The 22,764-nt window shown below is 41.6% G+C and overlaps 1 protein-coding gene across 1 annotated transcript in view; it reads left to right on the forward strand.

Moving 5' to 3' along the window:
* Akap6 (A-kinase anchoring protein 6) overlaps positions 1–22,764 on the forward strand; it is a 443,673-nt gene that overhangs the window by 177,648 nt on the left and 243,261 nt on the right. Inside the window, 1 exon segment of the mRNA XM_051145949.1 lies at positions 18,070–18,321. Within this exon segment, the coding sequence (XP_051001906.1) occupies positions 18,070–18,321 (252 nt within the window).

Below are 22,764 nucleotides of genomic sequence, written 5' to 3' on the forward strand. Positions count from 1 at the left end.
TCTATTTTTAATAAAAGAAAAATATGTGATCAAGCCCAAAGGCGTAAAGAGAGGATAGCTTAGGTGACAGCAATGCTGTGTGCAAAAGGAAAGACCAGAGTGAGTCACGCTAGTCTCCAGGACAATATAACAACTATTTTCACCTCATCTGGGACGTGGCAGGAGGTGGCTAGGTATAGGAAGTAGTCAGAGGGGTCTAATGGACAGATCTGGCCTGCTCAAAGACTTGGCTTCTGCCACTACCCAGCTTACTGTCCACGAGAAGACATTAAACAGTCTGAGCAGCAATTTCCCAAGACAAAATGACATTTCCAGAGTAAAGAGTGGTAAGCTATGTCATTCTTTTGGTGGTCCTTGATAAGCTAGAATAAGGATTTTGACTCTACCCACACTGAGCTTAAAATACGTTCAGAAAAAGAATCATGTAACAGAAGGGAAAGTTCATAACACACAAGGGGCAATTATTGGCTTTAAGTCCAGTAAAGAATGATTTTCCAGATGTGCTGGCTTGACTACGTCAACTTGACACAGGATAGCATCATCTGGAAGGAGGGAACGTCAACTGAGAAAATGCCTCCATAAGACATAGATTAGTGTTTGATGGGGAGGGTGCATCCCATCATGGGAGGTACCACTCCTGGGCTGGTGGTCCTGAGTTCTATAAGGAAGCAGGCTGAGCAAGCCATGAGGACAAGCCAGTAAGCAGCACCCCTCCACGGCCTCTGTTTCAGCTCCTGCCTTCAGGTCCAAACTCTGCTTGAGTTCCTGTCCTGACTTCATTCAGTGATGGACTGTGATGTGGAAGTGTAGGCCAAATAACCCTTTTCTCGCCAAGTTGCTTTGGTCATGGTGTCACATGGCAGCAATAATAACCCTAAATAGGACACCTGGCAAAGGGGTCAGGCATACTGGAAAAGGGGAGCCAGCTCGGGTTGTGTTGCTCTTTTAGGGCAACTGAAGTTAAAAGAAAGGGACAAACACTCGAAGTTGTTGTTGTTGTTGTTGTTGATTCTTTATCAGCCATAAGGTTCTTGGGCTCTAGTGGAAAGTAGACAGGCAAAAAAGGCTTATAGTTTTAGAGAACTTATATTCTGACAAAAGGAGAAAAATAGAATTTGGTGATTTGCCAACACTAAATTTTTGCCTTTAAGAGAATGGAAAGAGGGGATAAGGAGATGGCTCAGATGGTTAAATGCCTATCTCAAAAGCACAAGGACCTGACTGTGATGCCAGAACCCAGGACAAAAGCCCGTGTGGTGGCATCCACTTGTAATCCTAGTGCTGAGGAGGCAGAGGTAGGCAGGCCCCTTTGAGAGGTATAGGCTTAGATATCTTAACAAAAAAGAAAAAAAAATAGCACTTGAGCACTTGAAGCATAACACCAGAGCTTGACTTCTACACACACACACACACACACACACACACACACACACACACACACACACACACACACACACACACAGCTTTTAAAAAATAAAGAGAAAAAAATGAAGAGAACCAACAAGATGAGTTCAGTTCCTGGAACCCACATAAAGGTAGAAGGGGAGAACTGACTCCACAAAGTTGTCCTCTGACTCCACATATATGTTGTGGCGTGTACCACCCCTTCCACACACAATAGAAATAACAAAGTCTTAAACAAAAAGAGAGAATGAAAGGCCAAATGTCCAGCAAAAAGGAACTGGCTACATATATACTTTGTTAGCCTTAGGAATTATGAAAGCGTGTTAATTGGCATGAAGAAATATTGAAGGAAAGAAATATTCCACTTGTGTGGAATATAATATAGTGTAGAAAAATGTGGGATGCATTTTGTACGAAGGAAAAAATGATTACAGATTTATGTAACTACTCTTCATTCAGTGATGGCCAGGTGCCAATTCCTATACCAGGCAGTTTTGATTGGTGATAACAAAAGAGAGACATTATCCCTGATTATGTTATGTGTATTAGTGTTTTACTTGCATGTATATCTGTGCAACACACATGTGCCTGGTATGCATCAGAAATGGCATCTGGATCCCCTGGAACTGGGGTCACAGGTGTCTTTTATCTTCCATGTCGGTGCTGGGAACTGAACCTGGATCCTATGAGAGTTCAGCCAGTGCTCCTAACCACTCAACTGATTAATTTCTTTTTTCTTTTCCTTTTTTTTTTTTTTAAGATTTATTTATTTATTATGTATACAGTGAGCATTAGGTGACATTATAGATGGTTGTGAGCCACCATGTAGTAGCTGGGAATCGAACTCAGGACCTCTGGAAGAGCAGTCAGTGCTCTCAACTGCTGAGCCATGTCTCCAGCCCCTGATTAATTTCTTTGTGACCTTCTCAAACTATTTTTTTTCACTATGATCTTGCTGTTATTTCTGTTGAAAAACAATTTATGAAAGTTTTAAAGTTCCATCCACCCTGGGCCATTTGTGTGATAGAAACTTGTTTCTGAATCATCACTGTACAAATGGGACGAGAGATGCTCAGTTAAAAACAGCAGTCCCCTCCAGTGGCCAGTGCAGGTCTTACGCAAGAGAAGAGGTGGCCCCAGGATGCCAGCTTCCGAAGTGGTCAGAACTGGGTTCTGCCTGGCACGGAAGCAAGGAGAGTCCTGCCGCTGAGACCTTGTATCTCCGCTGTTTACAGTGTTTCAGGGAGGCGGGCTGTTCTAGCTCAGTGTCAGTTTACATTTGCTGTACACTGCTGGACGCTTTTTATATTCCTGTTGAAGTTGCCTCTCCCGGAAATCTCTGTCATTCCATAAACTCTGCTGCCGCCTCTGCACGCAGCTGACCTCCTGCCGTCCGAAAAACAGAATGTATTCTGGGGAGATTTAAAGTAAGTTTTGGGATGAGGTCCTGGCCAAAGATCTGGCCCCAGTTATCCTTCCCACAGATTGAAGTGAGGAGAGGCTTAATGTATTGTTTTCCCTTCTCTGAGCTCTGACCTTCTGGCCTGGACCAGTCTCTGCTGTCATGTATTTGTTATCCTCTCCCGATTTTAAAATGCTCGATCTTTATGCGTATGCTGAAGCACAAACACACAAGCAAAATCTAACAGTTTTTTTAATCTTTTGAGAAAAAAAAATCCATGTTTCTTATAATTATAATATAAAGATAAATGCATACTGATACAAACCCAAACCACAACAACAGCAAAATGACCTATATATCATCTCCTTTCCAGTGAATATGCACTTTTGTTTTTTCTCACATTATTCTTTCAGCTTTTGTTCTAACATTTATACCGCCTGTTTATAGATCTTAAACTCTATCTGTGCCAATCCTGTTAGGCTGTGAGGAACAAATACTACCGAAAGCCCTTTTCTTTTTCTAGCACCATGCAATGGCAGAACACCAGTTTCAGGAAAGCGTTGGTCAGCCACAGCTGAAGGAAACTGCTGACCAAGTGGCCAATATAATCAGTCATCAGCGGATGAATCCCAAGAGGCATTTCAGTACGGTGGGCTCGTGGGGTCATCGATGGCTTTGACATTAGTGACCTGTGGGAGGAAGAAGGAAAAGGGGTCCCTCTAGACCAAGTCATTCTAAGCGGTTCTCTCCCTCAGCCTGAAAGGGAGACAGTTCTTGACCTTTGTGTGACCTTCACAGAAGCACACCACTCTGCTCCACTGCCAGCCAGACGTGGACACATGGAGCCCTCTATTGCCTGCAGCACCTAGGCTCTCTGCAGCACTTTCCTTGTTACCGTCACTGCTCTCTCCAGCTATCTTGCCCTTTCCGGACTAGATTGTCCCACTCCTATGGTTTCTCTCGCACTTTGCCTCCGCCTTTCATGAAGTCTGGTTCTGAAAATGCAGTCTTCTTTGTAGGATCTTCTATATCTTCCCTGTTTGCACTCAGTATGCAGGAATTATTTATTCATTTTTTTATTAACTATTTTTAACATATCCATTTATATTATTACAGATATATGTAATAAACTACCTATAGCAAGAAGAACCAGGAAACAATCAGGAATTATACAAATGTTATATTCATAGTGCTTTGGCTATTTGTATTTGGTAGCCTTGAACAGAATATCTTTCCTCTCTTGGTGCATCTAAAATTCTGAATGTAAATCAGTATCTATCATATCTCATCATTACCAACTTAAAATATCTATCTAGACCTAAAAACATCTTAACCCCTAAACAACTCAGCGTAATTGCAAAGCTAAACTATCTGGTCTTCAAACCCATGAGAGATTGAGAAGGAATAAACTTGATTCCCTGAGTATATAAGGAGTGCAGGTTAGCAGCTTCCCAAATGAGAAGATGACAGAGACAGTTTGCTACCTGAGCAGTTACCCAAAACTCTCTATAATGCTGGAGCATCATCTTATTTAAGTGCTATTTTTTTTGTTTATTTGTTTTTTTACATAATGGCTGATGGTTTCTTGTATCTAATTTCTCTACCAGATATTTCGTTCAACTTTGGCCAGCTGATTTAAAGGAGCACCATCACCTTTCTGCTCTTTGCCATCATAATCCCTCTACTTTAAAACTGTTAGTTGTGCTCTCTCCTATTTAGAAGTCAACTGCAATATCTCACTTGTCTTTAGAATTGGTAAAGTCTTATTCACAGAGGAACGACTTAAGTTATTTTGCCTTGTGTTTTGCTCAGCTACACTTTTCTCACTCATATTCCCAGCATTCCCTTTTCTGTTGCCCTTTTCATTTTGTGCCTTTAATTTTATTATGTATGTTTCTTTTCAATACACTCGCACACATAGTTTCCACTAGCCTATCACAAAATGGATTCTGTCTAGAGTGAATTAGGAGCGTGCCAAGCATATGGCTTGGGGCACATGGGACAGAGTGCATTAATCTTAAATGAAATATTGAATGTACCCAGGTTCAGATGTTGTCCAAGCCAAGAGCTCATTTACCAATGCTGCCAATCCTTTTGTATGTATTCTGAAGCTCCACCCATTGTTTGAAAGGAACAGAATTCTCTGCGTATAATCAAGGAGAAAAAAGTTCTTCAGTAGGTTTATAGTTAATCAAAATAAGCAATGAGTTTTAAGACAACTTTTTAGGTAAAATTAATCTAGATATATAAAAAGTGTATTGATTGTAGCTTGTAGCAGATTTCAAAAGCAAAATATAATGTCCTTTGAGGAGATTGAATCACTGTTACAGGATTGTTTGAATAGACCCCACATCCTCCATTTTGGCGGGTCATTGGGGTATTAATAATGGATGGCTGCTGTGCTTGGTGGTCTGATATGTTATTCTTATCCATTTTTATTTCCCTAAGGAGCCTCTGGAAAAGGGCAAAGAGGGTAGATTTAAGACCACATTATTGGAATTCAATACCTTTCATCTTGTTTTGTGTGTCTATGGCTTGCTGAGGAGTGGGACTAATAGGGGAGTCAGCCAAGCATGGGGCAGGCAAAATCCCCAAATGGATTTTCCTAAGTAAGATATAAGCTGGACTCTGTGTTTTAATTTAGGCTTCAGTGATCCACACTGAAATTTCCAGAAGATGTTCTTGAGTGTGTATTTATATATTTTGATCATTTTGCTTTTTGTGGGTAAAGGAGCAGACCAAAAAAAAAAAAAAAAAAAATCTACCAATGCAGATTATTTAGGCTAATGAAAATAAAGAATTATATAAGTCAATTATAAGAATATGAATGTACTAATTCATAAGAAATTAGGAAAATCTGAAATTTCAGTTGATGTAAAGTGACCCTGTGAAGGGGCACTAAGCTCTCAAATGCCTTTATTCTTCCTCTGACCACACAAAAGCCTCAGAAGGGATGAGTTCAAATCCTAGAGTGTCATGACCACTCACTCCGTCTAGTCTTGGAATTCATCCTCAGAAGTGTTCTCTCAGGATTTTATATGGGAGTGCACAGGAAGCTGGCTGGCTCTTTAGCTGTACTGAAAGCAGATGAGTAACAAAGCTTCATGCCCCACTGTTACCTCAGATGAGCCAGTCTTTTACATATTTATTTCAATACTGCTGGCCCTAAGGAAGAAAGGAACCAAATAAGCACAGCTAAGTCCTCAGAACCACTTTTAGTGATATGTCATTTATTTTAGAAACAGATAGTGAGTTCCCAGTCACCTGACCTGGGATCTTCAGCGAATGAGGGCAGGGTGTCCATACGTGAAGTCAGCAGTGTCTCCTCACAGAGAGAATTCCTCAGCCTCCTTGCTGCACTTGGTACAACCCTGTATCTTCTCACCATACGTTCCTTATTTATCTATCCTTTGTATGGAGTTGACTTCACTTCTTAGTAGTTACACTTCTCCCCTCCCCTCCCCTCCCCTCCCCTCCCCTCCCCTCCCCTCCCCTCCCCCCCCTCCTCTCCCCTCCCCTCCTCTCCCCTCCCCTCCCCTCCCTTCTCATCTCTCACAAGAAATCTAGTGGAGAAATTTAAAACTTATAGATTAACAGTACCAATTCATAAAATCATTTGTACACTGCCACCTAGAGAAAGCATTATGAATAGCTGCCATGCCTTTTCCAGCATTTTTCTCTCTATGAGAATGCAGCAACACACCTTTTATAGAAGCCTTCTAAATTACTTTTTTCTCAGTTAAAATATATCTTGACCATCCGATGCCATTAAATGTAGTTTGGCACATTGACTGTATTTGGCATCTATATCAGCAGTTCTCAACCTGTGGGTCTTGATCCCTTTGGGTATCAAATGACTCACATATCAGACATCCCACATATCAGATTCACAACGCTAGCAAAATTACAATTGTGAAGTAACAATGAAACAATTTTATAGTTGTGGGTCACCACAACATGAGGAAGCTTATTACAGTGTTGCAGCATTAGGAAGGTTGAGACTCACTACTCTAAGACAATATTGCATCTATCAACTTAGACACTTTCACAGTTAATATTGAAGTAGGAAAAAAAAAACTAACAACCAAAGGACCAAAAGAGAGATGTCCTGAACCTGCTGCAATCCTCATATTATGAAAAAAAAAAAAAAAAAAAAAACCAACCAACTCACAGGATGAGTACCACTGCCATAGAGGAAATTCCTGGAATTAATTACTAGATAATTAGAGATATTAGGAAGTTTCTAGAAGTCCAGCTGAGGCATGTTTTCCAACCATTCCGACATGAAACAGTATAGAGTCAGGAATGACTGTTATCGCACTTGCAAGGTTCTCACCATGGTCTCTAAAATTAGCTCCTCATAGATCTCTGATCCCTCAAGGATTCATTTCCTATTCTAAGCTCTCAGAAAAAGCTCTTAAAATCCTGTGTCTGTTGTATCAGTTCCCAGTAGGTGCATCGTGGGTGTATGGAAATCAACATCACAGGCAGTCGCTGTGGATGTCTGTGTGGAGGAGGAAGACAAAGAAACACATCCTTAGAAGCTGTGCCATGGTCTTAGTGGTCTAAATATATAAAGTACATCTAAAATGAGGTTGGCTTGCCCAAGGTTACGACATGAGTCAGCAATGAAATCCTAAATAGAATTTACATCTTTTAAATATTTTTTATTAGAAATATTTATTTATAAGTCCAGAGATTGTATTTATAAATGAACCAATACAAACCTTTATAACTGCAAATACTTAGAAGAGCCTTTTAAGAGAGTTAATAGGAAATTTCCAAGTCAAATAAAACAAATATAAATAATTAATAAGTATTGATAGTTTTCATTCCCCACAAAGGGAAACTCTTAAATGATTATAGTGAGGGTGAGCAATACAGTCAGAAAGACATAAGCCTCAAAGGAATATGTATATTTGTGTTGCTAATGGGGAGAGCTGGAGGATGGAGAAGTAATGGCTTAAACCCACCATGCTAGCCAAAGAAAAACAACCAAAATGATACCACCCTGAGATGGCACTGCTGGTGTATTTCTAAAAATCTAATCTACTCCCCTTCTCTACCCTAATCCCTTCAAACACCCCAGAACCAGACAGGAAAGATAGGAGGTTAGAGGGGAAAGGGGACATAGAACTCTTCAGACTGCTTCCTGCTGATTGTTGAGTTCCTTGGGGCAAGTCCAGTCATCATAGTCAGGTTATCTCCAACCAGGAGCAGCAGCACAGAGAAGCAGCCATCGTCGTCATCTTCTTCTTCCTCATCTTCTTCTTCCTCCCCCCCCCTCCTCCTCCTCCTCCTCCTCCTCCTCCTCCTCTTCTTCTTCTTCTTCTTCTTCTTCTTCTTCTTCTTCTTCTTCTTCTTCTTCTTCTTCTTCTTCTTCTTCCTCTCTTTCTCCTCCTCCTCCTCTTCCTTCTCCCCTCCCTTCTGGGCTCTCTGGGCTCTGGGGTCCGGCATTTATACCCTTTCTAGACTCTCTAGAATTCCAAACGTAAACTATCTGTGGCTATCAAAATCAGGCACCTGCTAGTGCAGAGGCAAATCATAATCACCTGCTGTTAAGCAGCCCCATATCCCACACCTGGGATTAAAACAAAACCATATTCACACAAATTAATGGGGTTTCAAAAGAAACCAAAACTCTCATTGCATGGTCCATTGCAGTTTGGCTCTTATTCTGAAAAGACTCTAGCTTTGTCCCCTCCAACTACTGTGCTGAGTCTATGGTGTTACCCAGAGCCCAGGGCAGAGCACCTGCTTGAGTCAAAGAGACCTTTCATTTTCCTCAAACCTGGACTTCAGATCTTCTGAGTCCCAGCCCAGCAGTCCATCTACAGTGGTCAGAAAATAGCATTTATTTTTTTAAGGGGTTTTCAGAGATATACAAAGATCCTGGGCAATTAAAACTCAAACTATTATAGGGAGAACATACAAAATAAAATAAAGCAAGCATGAGAACTTAAGAGATCCCCAATCTTCCACTGTCTTCATAGATGAGGGCACAAGGCTTGGCAGTCTCTGGGGACACAGATAAACAGTGCACATACAGAGCCAGAAATCAGTCTTTTAAAATTCATCCTAAGGCAGGATGACAAGGGTTATATCTTGTCATTCATCTATTCTTTCTCATGAGTATCTGTAGGTTGTTTTTTTTTTAACATATAATAACGTAATTTATTAACATATAATTAAATCATTTCCCCTTTCCTTCCTCCAGCTCCTCCCAGATACCACTTGCTCCCTCTCAAAATCTCAGAGCCTCTTTTCCTTCAGTTGTTACACACACACACACACACACACACACACACACACACACACACACACACACAGTGCATAAGGATATACATATAACCTCTCAGTCCATTTAGTGTTACTTGTTTGCATATGAATTCAGGGTTTGGTGGGTTCATCTGTGGAGATGGTGTTCCTGCTCTCAGCATTCCTTAGGTACCTATAATTCTTTGTCCAGGGAAGGGCCCCATGAGATTGTCTTCTTCCCTTTAGCATGACTGTTGGTGTTGTACTTTCCAGGTCTTGTTGAGGCAACTACACTCTTGATGTATCATTGGTGATGTTTTCCTGTCATTTCTAGGAGATGCACTCTCAAAGCAGCTTTCCAAGTTCTCTGGCTCTGACAGTCTTTGCATCTCCTCTTCCACATGTTCTCCGAGCCATAGGTGAGGGAGTTGTATTGCAGATATACCAATTAGGGCTAGGTACCCCACAATCACTTGTGCTCTGCATTTTGACCAAGTTTGGGTTTCTAGAAAGGTTTCTTATTACAAAGAGAGATGTCTTTGATAAGGCACAAGAGCTACCCTTGTCTATGTGTATAAGGATGGATAGTTAGGATGTGGTTATGAAGTATTCTGGTTTAGTGAAGAGGCAGTAGTAAAGTCTTCTCTAAGATTCATGACCTCATTGCACCTGGTAGTTGGCTAGATATCCAGTACCAGGCATGGTTTACTTCCTATTGAGGGGATCTTAAATCCAATTAGAGAGCCGTTGGTTGACACCGAGATATGAGTGCCACTATTGCACCCTTTAGGATGAATTGTGACATGCTGGTTGATGCAGTTTACAGACATTGAAGCTGGGTTGGACTATTGGTTGCTTCTCTCCCTTAGAAACTTGCATACCACTTCCCAGTGCTATGAAAGTTAGTCCTCAGGGAGGAGACTATCAGGTCAGACACAGAGCAGGTCCTCTGGACTTATGTCCAAAGTGCATGGTGTCTTCAGCAATAGGAACTTTCATTTAGCCTCTAGAAGGAAACCAAGGGCCACAGGAAATAGGCTGTATTATTTTGGGAGTCTCTTGGACTCACCTGACTTGGAAGGGGGTTTCTCATGCCTGATGTTGGTGTTTTTGTTAGTATATGGCTCTTGGGGGGAGGGGGAGACTTATTATATGTAATTTAGGAAAATATATAACAATGTGATTGCTTATAGTTTTTTCTGACCTGTTTACTGTTGCTTTCCTCATTCTCTCTCTTCCTGTATTGACCTATTTTTCCCTTCCCCAAATAAAGCCCTACCCCCATCTTACCCATTGCAAATCACTTTTCATTTCATGGTTCATAAAATCAGTACTAGTGATAAGATTATATATTACAAATCTCTCCCTGTGTGGTACTGTGTGCTATAAAGCAAATAGACACATTCAGCCTTTGCTCTGCAGGAGTTTACTAAGGCAGAGAGAGCTCACAGACATAGACAGCGAGGGCATGTGGGTCAGTGAACAAACTGGAAACTTTTATATAAAACTATGCTAACTGTGATACTACAGTGGAAGTTATTTAATCTCAAATCCCTGTTAAAATTGCCTATGTTGACACATTGTTCAGAATACATCTTTGTTGTGAGTGATGAGTGTAAAAAAAGAAAGAAAAAGAAAGAAAGAAATAGAGGAGATGTGCGAGAAAAACCTACAAATCTCATATTCTCCTAGAAATCATCATCGCAGGCTTGCACACAGCTCCTGCTTCAGCATCAGCTAGCTAAGACACACGACCTGTCTCTGGCTCCATACTCTCTCGTAAGTGGTACAGTGAACACCAGTGTCATGGCTGCCAGTGTTTAAGAAAATGTAGAGATTTTCTCTTCCTTCTCAGCACCTCTTCTCATAAAAACAAAAATGGGTTCAGTGTCAGTTATATTTATTAGCCCAAGCCAGTTGCACCTTAGAGCAAACAAACGAGTACCTATTTTAAGGGCACTCCCTCTGGTTTGTGAAGTATCATATTTTGTTGAATTAAATTTTGCAGACATCTCTAGGCATTGCTCATATGTGTGTCAGGGTCCCGCTGGTGTGCCCTTACAGACACAAAGACAAATAGAGCATGTTTCCTGCCTCTGGGAAGAAAGGCTAGTCAGGGAACTGTGTGAGTTAGAGCTAATTATAACCGCAGAATCACTTCCAGGGGCGATTTCATTGCAGTCATGATGTTCACATCATTTTACCAGTAAAAGGGTAGCCATTGTAGGCAGATTTCTGCCGTGTTAGTCACAAGTGCCCTTTGACCCACGCTTCCTACTGCTATCCATAATAGTTCTTCTCAGGGATGAAGAGTGAAGTGGACAACACAAGCTGTGTTGGCTGGAGAAACAGAAAAGAGAAGTGATTCAGTTCATGGTGTGGATGGCTGTGACTCCAAGATCACTAGCTATCTGGAAGACTGAGTGGAGTGAGTGGTGATCAGCATAAACATAATATAATCAGTGTCTTTTATCAGAAGGGCACATGGATCGCTGTGGGGTGGTGGGCAGGGTCACTTTCCTGTGTTAGCACAACCATTTCCGAGGGAAGATATCTTACCATGTCAATTTGAAGAGACATTGTCCGTTCACTTCCAAGATGGCCCTCTTCTTCCTCCACACCCTCCGGAAAATAGTGTAGGAGCTCCGAACAGATTCCTAAATGAAGTTGGTGCCTATGCACACGGTGTCACAACCTCAAGTGCTCTGCTTTTTGCGCTGGCCAGGAACTGAAGGGATTGTGTGAACCCAAACAAACTTCTATGTTACTTTTATGTGATGATGAACTCTCACTATTTTTAGCAGATTAGATAGCAGAATTTACTTTCTTGGCTCATAGTCCTGCAATTTTTAAACTGCCTTCAATAATTATGGGTTGAACTGGGGACAGTTTGAGTATCTTTTTAAAAACATTGTTGTTCAAAGGATATTTTTAACCTCTCTTCAGTTTGTTATTTTTAGAGACATCTGTTAATCTACTCATCTGGGTGAGCTTGCTAGACAACAACTTTTCTCACAGGGAAAGCTATAAGTGAATGAAATCCACGTAGAATCATGGGATATTTAAACAGAGAAAGCAATGGGTAATATTGAAAAAGAAGCCTGAATTGCTTTATATGCTAGAATTAATTTTTTATTTGTCAGTGTGTTAAAGTGAGATTTATGAGGTTTTCAGTCACAATATAGGTGATACTCACTAGCTATAAAGAGAACCATGGGCTCCACCACCTAGTTAGGCAGAACATTCACAAACAGAAGTAAGCCTTCTGGGAATGAAGTTAGCTACAATCTGTTGGCGATTAAAATAATCAAGACTTGTATGAAATATGTCCTGTTGTCAAATAATATCACAGGAAGTTAGGTGTAATAACTTTCATTTATCCCTCATACAACATACCGTGCATGATAACAGCCCAGGCAAATGTCTAAAGGTGAACAAAGTTGTCTTCATTGCTTCAACGGGTTTCTTTTTTCTGCCCTTCTTCGGCTTTTACAGTCCTGAGGTCCTCTCTGTTCCTGGACTTAGCTAACAAGGGGTAGGGGCTGCTTTAAAGACAAAGTCTGACTCTGAAGTCTTGAGTCTGAGTGAGTTGGGAGATCTTCCATGGTCTCATCATGTCAAGCGATCATCCATTCCCAGGTCCCATCATTCCTAGGTGAAATACTTGAAAATACAAGAGAGGGGTCTGGGAGACAGATAACAAAGTTCATACCAGGGAAAAGCTGAGATCAGCAGGAATATGAGCAAGAAGCAGGTACAAGCAGGAACGGGGTAGTGTCAGACTAAGACCAGGAAGGACGTGTGCACATGCAGCCTTCTATATTGGAGAATAGCTGGTCACTCTATGGTTTCTTGCACAGATGACAGAATGGGATCTGCGTCTGTTACTCACATTTCCTCCAGTGTCTTTATTCCCCTTCTGACCTTTCCTCGTCTAGATTTAGTTTCCTGCACAACAGCATGCTTTTTTTTTTTTTTTTATCAAAACAGAAAGCGACTTGAGACTAAACAGTTTTGCTGAGTTATAATTCCCTATGAACTTTTGTTGCCATATTAACCTCATCTCTCACTGTTATGTTATGTGTTTAATAAGTCTGCTTGTGGAATAAAATATTGTATCTACCATTAATACTTTCAGTAGGATGATGAAAATATCTATGTAGTGTTACATTAAAAAAAGTGTGTGTGTTCTTTAGATAGATGGGTAGATGAATATACGTTATAGATAGATAGATAGATAGATAGATAGAAAATCTGATCATGAAGGGATCCTTTATGTTCCTAAAAAATGACCTAAAATGGTTTTCTTATTTATTATATAGTTTCCACTGGGTAGCAAATGTGTATCTTCTAAGAGGATTAGTCATGAGAGCAGAGACCAGGTGCCATCTGCTCAAGTCACATGAGCAGCTGAGTCTAGACAAGAATTAATTCCTACATGCATCAGCTAGGCTGGCCCAGCACCCCACCCTGTGCTCCCAATTCACTTTGTTAATGAAGTACCTGTAGGGCCTCCAAACAGCTCAGAGCTCCAGGAGCTTTTAAATTCCAAACAATTCCTGCTGGGAGGCAGCCATTCAGCTAATTATTTTTTTTTAAGGTCTCTAGTGCCTAGATTTGATTGCATTAAATTATCAGGCTACCCACAAATCTTCAGCTTCTTTCTTGTAAATGTCCAACAAACTGCCAGTTGCTAGGAAGCCAAATGTTGGATCGCTAAACTCTTCTGTAAATGGTTGTCTAATATTTATGCAGGATGACAGAGGAAAGCACATTTTTCTATCATTAGAAAGCACATAGTTTGAAATTACTCAGTTATTTTTCTCTAATCACATCTTTCATCAAGTGTTCAAAGCAAAGTCCATGATTGGAGAAGTGGGTACATACACATACACGTACATGCACCCATAACTGCCCCCTCACAGAGAGAGACAGAGACAGAGAGAGACAGAGACAGAGAGAGACAGAAAGAGAGAGAGACAGAGAGAGAGGAGAGACCAAGAGGAGAGAGACAGAGACACAGAGAGACAGACAGAGGGGGTATTTATTCTACAGTCTGTGTGCTCATATGGTTTTGGTCAGGCCAAGCAACTGGTGGCAGGGTAGAAGGCATGAAATAATTTATTGAATCCAAGAAGTTACATAATGCTATGCATTATTTAGCTTTAGAATCTTAATAAGGGTTGCATGTATATATCACCAAATATTTTTTGGAGCGGGGTGGGCCCTTGTGTGGAGGGAGAGTGATATATTTTTTTCCTGCTTCAGACTTCATCAGCTTCTTTGGGAACTCTACCAACCTTCTTTCCTTCTTGGGAGCCCCTTTAAGGATTGTTTCTCGTGGTTAGTTGCCTGGGAATCTTGACCCATCACCTGACTGACTGCATTCCTACACTCATAGAAGGAGTCAAGTCATGTGACAGAGGAATGGGTGGCATGAACGTTGGCATGCTGTGCCATGGCTATATATAACCTATTGTGCTGGGTGCTGGGATGGGTGAGAAATTCCTTTCAGCCTATTCTGAGCAAGTGGCATAAAGATTACTCAAGCTATCACTGAATCAGTCTGCAGGTTCTTTTTTCTACTCTATACTATTTGCAAGTAACTGACTACCCTGGGAAAGTCCTCTCTGATCAATGGAGAATCCAAAGGGGAACTAGTGGTTTCAGACTCCTTAACCTGGAACAAGTGTGGGGTTTGAAGTTCTCGAGAACTGATCTGAGGTGTGATGTGTGTGTTGTCATCAGTGTGCTCACGAAGGGCGAAGGGTTACAGGAGTCAGGACGCCACTTTTCTTCTTACCTAATTTAGACTTGGTCAGATCTGTCACAGTGCTGGTGCGTCATGTGTGCACTGTATCAGAAAGCATAGACAGACATGTTTGTGTGTTTCTATACGTCAGTCTTCACCAAATAACAGTAAGCTGACCACACCATTCCACTGGCTGAAATTTGCCAAGTATTCGCCATTTTCTTTGATAGCTGGCTGTTGGCAAGCATAGGTTCTTTTTATCACAGTCTTAACTACCAACACTCACTTTTACACACACATGTTATATATGCCATAATAGTTATATCCATAGGTAGTTACAGAGTGGCTACAAAGGGCTGCAGCAGAGTTCAAACCCTTCGGAGGAAGGGTGAGAGGAAGGCTTCTTTAGAAGTGGCCAAGGCTTGTTAAGAGTTGGCAGAGATCTGGGTAGGGGTTTAAAGTTTACCACCTGTATTGTCCTTGGCTGGTGCCTTAGTTTGAGCGGGACCCCTGGGCCCAAATCTGCCTATCATAATGTTCTACTTGTAGGTTTCTAGGACCCTCTGGATCCTTCTACTTTGCCATTCTCCCATGCTTCTCTCATCTAGAGTCCCAATAGGATGTCCTCCCCTCTGTCCCAATTTCCTGGTAAGTGAAGGCTTATGGTCAGAACAGTTTCCACACTTGAGTGGAGAGTGGGATATGACTTTCTCATGTACTCTGGTGCCTCACATTTGACCATGTCCCCTGGAAGGGGAGACCTGGTGGCACTCAGAGGAAGGACAGCAGGTTACCGAGAAGAGACTTGATACCCTATGAGCATATACAGGGGGAGGTAATCCCCCTCAGGAACAGTCATAGGGGAGGGGAATAAGGGGAAAAGGGGAGGGAGGGAAGAATGGGAGGACACAAGGGATGGGATAACCATTAAGATGTAACAAGAATAAATTAGTAATAAAAAATAAAAATAAAAAAAAAAGAGTTGACGGAGAGATGTAAAGAGTCACTACACAGGCAGGTGTGGGAGCGTTAGGTGACCAGAACAGAGGCAAGCCAGGCCTCAGGATTGAGTCAAGTCCCAAAGGGTGAGGTACAGGCCCATGAAGGCCACAGAGGCGACGATGTGAAATGCACAAGCAGCTAGGATAACAGTGGCAATTTGAGTGGCTCAGGAGTTCTCTGCCTGTTTGTGCCTTCATGCACACAGGGAGGAGTCAGATGGCAGGTTGACAGGGGCTGGGGGGGGGGGGGGGGTGGGGGGGATGACATAGCTCTTGCAGTGTCCAGTCCTCCTTCTTAGGGGCTCCAGGGAAGGGCTATGCACTCTTCCTTCATCTGTTTTGTTTTTTTTTTTTCTGGTATGATTTTAATGTACCCATGGATTCATATGGTCCCAGATTACTTTATTAGATTTGTAGCCAGTATCTTCTTGCATTTAGGATTCGATCTGTGCCTTGTGGGACATGCTGAGTGGGTGGAGGTGTTTTTACGCATAAGGTGCAGAGTTATCCTGCATTTTCACTCAAAATAGAGCCACGTGTTGTCTGCAAATTGGAGCCACGTAGGGCAAGGCGCAGTCTAAAGATGCTGTTTTACATGTTTTGGAGTAGCAGAGCAGGGCACAGCCCAATGTCAACACGATGGATGTGTTTTATGTGATCATAATGATATTATGATGAGATCAAAGTCCTCTGCCGTGTCAGCATGGTGCTGGTCTAGTTGGCTTGGTGTTCCCCTCAGCAGGGGGAGCTGGACGGTAGGCAGTGGGGAGCAACAGTACTTGTCTAGGCTGGTAACAAAGCCATTTTCTCTTCTAGATTATTTGAAGTGTCCTGCATCTGCAGGCTCACAGAGACACAGAGAGGTTAATAAAAAAAAAAAAAAAAAAAAAAAAAATCAGGAGTATGAGAAGTTGGAAACATTGTCAAGAGAGTGGCTGGAATGTTAGGCACAGACTCTGTGCTGGCAGAGAAAGGAAGGGGCTGGGGCCTAGGAGGTGTAGAAGAAGATCTCCAGTGGGAATTAAAAAAAAATAACAACCCTGGAAAAAGAGGAGGTAGGATATTGTTGCACACATAGAGTGATGACAGGGTTCGGAACAGAGCTGTGGCAGACAGCTGTGAATGGGGAACAGGGCTGGAGGCCTGGACGGCACAGAATGAAGGGAATCTGAGGTGCATCAGAGTGAAAATGAGTATTATTTAAGATGACAGTATGGTTGGTATTAAGAGGGGAACATGTGAACCAGATGCATCTGTCAATGTAACATAGTTTAAGGCCTTTAAACAAATTCAACTGAAATACATACACGTGAAATCAGAAGGTTATCTTTCTGGCATAGGAAGATTATTTTGAGATTGGTAGCAGGGCTCAGAACTCAAATGCCTCTCTCTGAAAAATTTGCCTTGGCTAAAATCCCCAGTTTTGAAAATCAGTGACACAACCCAAACTGGCAGATAGAAATCTGGTATGCCACACATGTTTATTAATAACCCCTTAAACTAACTGTGTAAATGATCACTCGTGGGCCTCATGTCATGTGTCTGTCTTCTGACAGCAGTGGACACCAAGGAATTGTCAATCAATTGTCACGCCAGGTATGGAATCTACCATCCTAACAGTGTATGTGTGGCGGGGGTTGGGGGGGGGTGATTGAAACATTGAGTTAGAGATGTTTTTGTTTAAGATTTAAAAAAAAAAATCTTAGCATCTCAAAAGTAAGTGAGAATTGGAGACTTAAGTTTTCACTGTGACTTTAAGTATTAAATCATGTGACCTTTGCCCTTTACACTGAACATTCCATAGCTAATTTAGAATGGCTGGGGATTCCTATGAAACACATTCTAGCCTTTCTCTATTCCTAGACATCTGACTGTTGCTTCTATTCTAGCATGTTGTGTGCTCAGTATAGCTTACTACCATCAGATAGAGCAGCTGCTGGTCCTTCCTCTAGGACCCAAATGAGTGAAGAAAAAAAAAAAATTGTCAGAACCGACCTCTCAGTGGAACCTGTAGTTTGACTACCTGAAGGAACATTAGCTTTTTGTGGTCGGAAAGAGCCCAACCTTCCTGTGTATGTAGAAAGGCCAGTATACTGGGATATGTCTGCAACTTCATAAAGGAGGCCAGGTGTCTAAACCGTGCTATGGCTGCCCTTATGTTGGCTGAGAGGCCCTTTGTAACCCCTCCTTCCCAGGATAAGGCTAAGCTGCCTTCACATTTGCCCTGACATACTTGCTTTTCTTTGCTGCAGGACATTTGTGAAGATATTTCTGACCACGTTGAGCAGATCCATGCCCTCCTCGAGACGGAGTTCTCCCTAAAGCTGCTGTCATATTCAGTCAACGTCATTGTAGACATCCACGCAGTACAGCTGCTCTGGCACCAGCTCCGCGTGTCGGTGCTGGTCCTCCGGGAGCGCATCCTACAAGGTCTGCAGGACGCCAATGGCAACTACACCAGGCAGACCGATATTCTGCAAGCTTTCTCTGAAGAAACAACAGAGGTGAGTGGCCTTTGACGGCAAGTAATGCTTTGTCGGGTGTTTCCATTTGAAAATCCTTTCAGTTTAGAGAAGTGAGAAGAGGTTCTTATAGGGAGGTGAGAAAGTCTTTAACTCGGCTCTGGGTGGGGTGAGTCCAAACTGAGCACGCGTAGAATGAAGGAGGCTTTTGACATACAGAATAATTTGTACAGTTGTCATCCATAGATGTTGCTAGCGCTTCCTGACTTCCTGTCTCCTCTTCAATGACTTTAATACACATTTGTTTAACATGTACTGTGTTCAGGAACTAGATACCTAGAATATGATCAAAACAGCATCTAGTGGCTGGGAAGATGGCTCGGCAGTTACGAGGACAGACTGTACTTCCAGAAGAAGGTTCAATTTCTAACTCTTTCACGGCGCTCACAACTATTATGTAACTCCAGTTCCTGATGACTGGCACCGTTGGGTACCAGGCATGCATGCTGTATACACACATCCGCTCAGGCAAACCACACACAGACATAAATACGCAGCACCTCCAAACGCCCATCTTTTCTGCCTGTGAGGAGCTTCAAGTCTAGTCAGGCATAGAGAGAAATGAACAGATGCTAAGACCAAACTGTGATGAGTCTACAGCATGCAGTAGGATGTCGGAGAAAGAAGTGTCAGTTTGGGATGAGGAAGGTTTTCAGGAAGTGGGTCTAACCTGTGTCCTAAAAGGGAGGCAGGATTAGACAGGTAAATAGACACAAATGTCCAAGACAGAGGGGTTGGCAGGACCAAAACCAGGTGTAAAAGAGATGGGACTATGAGAGACGACAGAAGACTAAAGCAGGATTTGGTACAGAGTCCCACAGAGAAAGCGGAGGGCCATATTGTAAAGATAAGCCCTTTAAGCCGTAGTAAGAGAACTGGATCTTGTTGTGAGGACAAAAATGTTGTTTGTTAAGGGGTCCTCCATGTTTCGTTTCCTGCTGTAGAAAACCAGTCTGGATAAGGCGAGTTAAACAGGGCCTGTTAGAAACCTGTACAGCCATTCCCTTTGCTTTTCCTGTGTATTTTGTGAGTCCTTTAAATAGCTAATTGCTGTTCTTGATGAACAACTTTAGAGTGGACACTGGGGCTGGGAAGTAGTCAGTGGCTGGTGGTTGTCTAGTGTGCCCAAGGCCCTAAGCTCCGTCCCATCCCTGAAACAGAACAAGAGCAGCAGCAAACCCCAAACAGTGGACACCTGATTTTGCCCCAAATGAACTTGGATATAACCGGCATATGTTCAAAGGATATTTATGTACAGATACATGTGTGTATAGATGTAGACCCCACAGATTCTGATGTGGTCTTTGTCTTTATGCTTCTGTGGCTCCTGATGCTTAGTTCAGTACTTTGCTGTTTATTATTATTATTATTATTGGAAAACATATATAAAGTACTTACATGTGTCAGATTAAGAAGCTTCTTAACAAGTGTTGTAGAACACACTAATTTACTAATTTATTAGTGTTTCAATAACTGTCAAAATGTCAACACCGTGAAACAAATCTGTTCCTATTTTATAAATGATGTACTCTTAGTGATTTTGTTTATTCAAAATAAAGATACCTTTGTAGAAACTCTGTGCAGGGGTTAGAAGTCTATGGGACTCAAGATCTGCTTTATTCTCTTCTGAGCTTGCCAGTCTCCATGCACAGTTAGTGTTCCTCGCTGTTGCGGCTGGGACCATGGGGTAAAAGTGAGGGTGTGTTGGCTTTCAGATACCATTGCTCCCTAAGCCCCTGAGCCTTGTGGGTGTGACTCTCATGGTTGCGAGAGACTACGAGTTCTAGCTGACCATCTTTCCTCTAAATCTACCACCTCTGAGCACACGTGATAATAGAAATCAGAGACTTGTCTTTCTTCAGGTATACCTCTGTCTACTGCTGGAAGGGACATGAAAAGTGATTCAAAGAGATCCGTTCTATATATTGATTTATTAAGTAAAAGTTAGTTGATCATCAGCTTTTTGTTACAGGAATGTGAAGATACAGCAGTACTCTTGGGCTTATTCTTACTGGTGTATGGATTATATTATTTTATAATACATAAACATATTATATTATTTGTATTTGAACTTGTAACATTCATAAAATGGAAACACATACAAAAGAGGGAAAAGCCATTGAGTAATGTATAATAGGTAGTTTTTCTCTGACTGTGTCATAAGTTTATGTAGTATCCATTTTGATTCTTACAAAAAGAACTAAAATTTTATTTATGAATTTAATTTGAAGCAGTTTGGTACATTTTTATTTTTGAGACTAGTTTTAGACTAATTGCAGAGAGACAAAATACACTGTGTGACAGGTAAAGGAACAGTGGCCTTCCAGCCACTGTTTTGTGGGTGTCTTCTGTGACTCAAATTCTGCCTGTTCTGACCCTTGGGTGTCCTTTCTGTGATACCAGCATGACCCCAGGAAACCTGGCAGATGCTTAGCTTTATTTCTTTTTGCCAGCATACCAGAACTGGGAAAATGGCAGTAAATTCAGATAAAAATATTTAGAATACATTCAATGGTAGAAATTTGCAGAATGAAAATGAAATTGTAAAACTATACAAAATAAAATGAAACACTGATAAGCTAGAGGAGCAGTTGCCCATAGTGAAGGGGATTGGTTTTCAGAATCCGCTTGAATTTCAGAGCCACACAAAAGCCTGAGTTTGAAACATGATGAGGTAGCAAGTTCTAAATTATTTTTCTCCTTGGAACACAAAATATATGAGCTTTATTCTTTATTTGAATATTGAGCAGACCACATATAGTAAATAAAATGGTAGGTATGTGGCTAAAACAAATCAAGCAGCCAAACAAATACAAAAAAAGCCAAAACAACCCCACTTTGAAACAAAGCTCAAAATGTACAGTGAACTACACCAAAATGTACTCTAGATGCTGGGGCACACACTTAGCCATTTGTTTCATATAGTAAGGAAGGCGAGGGGTAGATAGTTTTACAGATAGAAAAATGGAACTGAAGAAAAGCTAAATGGCTATTTAAATACACAAGCCTAGGAATAATCAAACTGAATCAAACCACACCAGTTTTCAACTGATTTCTAACTTAATAAGTCCTTCCTCTCTCCTTCCCGTTCTCCCTTCTAATCCACACTCTCTAATATGTATAAGGCAGTGGGCACAGCATGATGAGTGATCATTAGCAGCCACCTGCTAATCATCATGATAACCTGTTATCATCGCATGATCGTACATGGTTGGCAGGGTGGGTACCATTAAACTCACTTTGGAGCTGTTATCTTTATATCCATCTTATGGATGAGAGGACTGAAGTTGGAAGAGGTAGTTTTATGCAAGTAGTGATTGATGGTTCTTACTATAAGTAAACATGACATAAAAGTAACGTAAATTATTCTTCCTCCTCTATGGGGCTCCTTCCAGAACATGTACCACATGACATTTTGTGTCTTCCCACTGGCACTTGTCACCAGCTCGTTTCTATCAAGACAGAGCAGTGCTAGCTTGTAAGCTGCGTAAGAGCTGGCTCCACACTGTGCTCATTCAGTGTCTCCCTCGACACGCAGATCGTACCTGGTATTTATGTACAGGCCTCGCTGTATGTGAATGTCTGCAGGACTAAGCTAGACATTTTAAAGTGAAGCAGATAACCACTGCTTTAGCTGTCGAATAAGGGGTACTACTTTAGGTTGGTGATTTATTATTTTCGCCTACAGAAAATGAAAATTCTTAAGGATTATTACATAGTCTAATGATGCAGACAGGTCTTTGTGCATTTTCCCATCATCTGTAAGAATGAAGCTTGCTTCATTTTTCCTTATTGTGCCAGCTCTTTCTAATTTGAAGACAAAAGGATCTGAAAGAGTTTTGTAGCATTTTGTAAAGAGGACCATGACTTTGTATGGTAGGAATCAAAACATATAGAGCACTGTGTAGCAAGACTTTAGGATCTGGGGATGTGAGGAGTTGGCAACACTGAATTGGGGACATAAGCAATGGCTGCTGAGTGGCAGAGGACACTGATATACTTGTGGAACATTTTAACTGGGGACAAACATCTGTGTCATGGCTGTTAGTGACACACGATAGTGCAGTACTGAAAAAAGATGTAAGAAAGCATTGGGGCCTCAGTTAACTTAATTATGGGTTAGGAACAAAGCATAAACTCTGTTCAAATTAGAAAAGATGCCAGGCAGCTTACTTGAAGTTGAAGATAAGACCAAGGCCAGTAAGAGAGTGAATAAATTAGTCCGTACATTCGACACATTCTCCGTTCAAGAGCAGCTTCTTAACACGAGGGTGTATCTGAGGAGCAGCATTGCTAGGCAGCTCTGACACGGCCCTCAGTACTTCTGGGATCTAAAGGCGGGAAAACCACCACATCCTCATCCCTTGGTTCCATAGCTGTGTGAGACCTACTTATTACTTACACTTGTCAGCAGAATGTCCAGGG

This window comes from Acomys russatus, chromosome 1 (assembly GCF_903995435.1).
Source record: "Acomys russatus chromosome 1, mAcoRus1.1, whole genome shotgun sequence".
Lineage (NCBI taxonomy): Eukaryota > Metazoa > Chordata > Mammalia > Rodentia > Muridae > Acomys > Acomys russatus.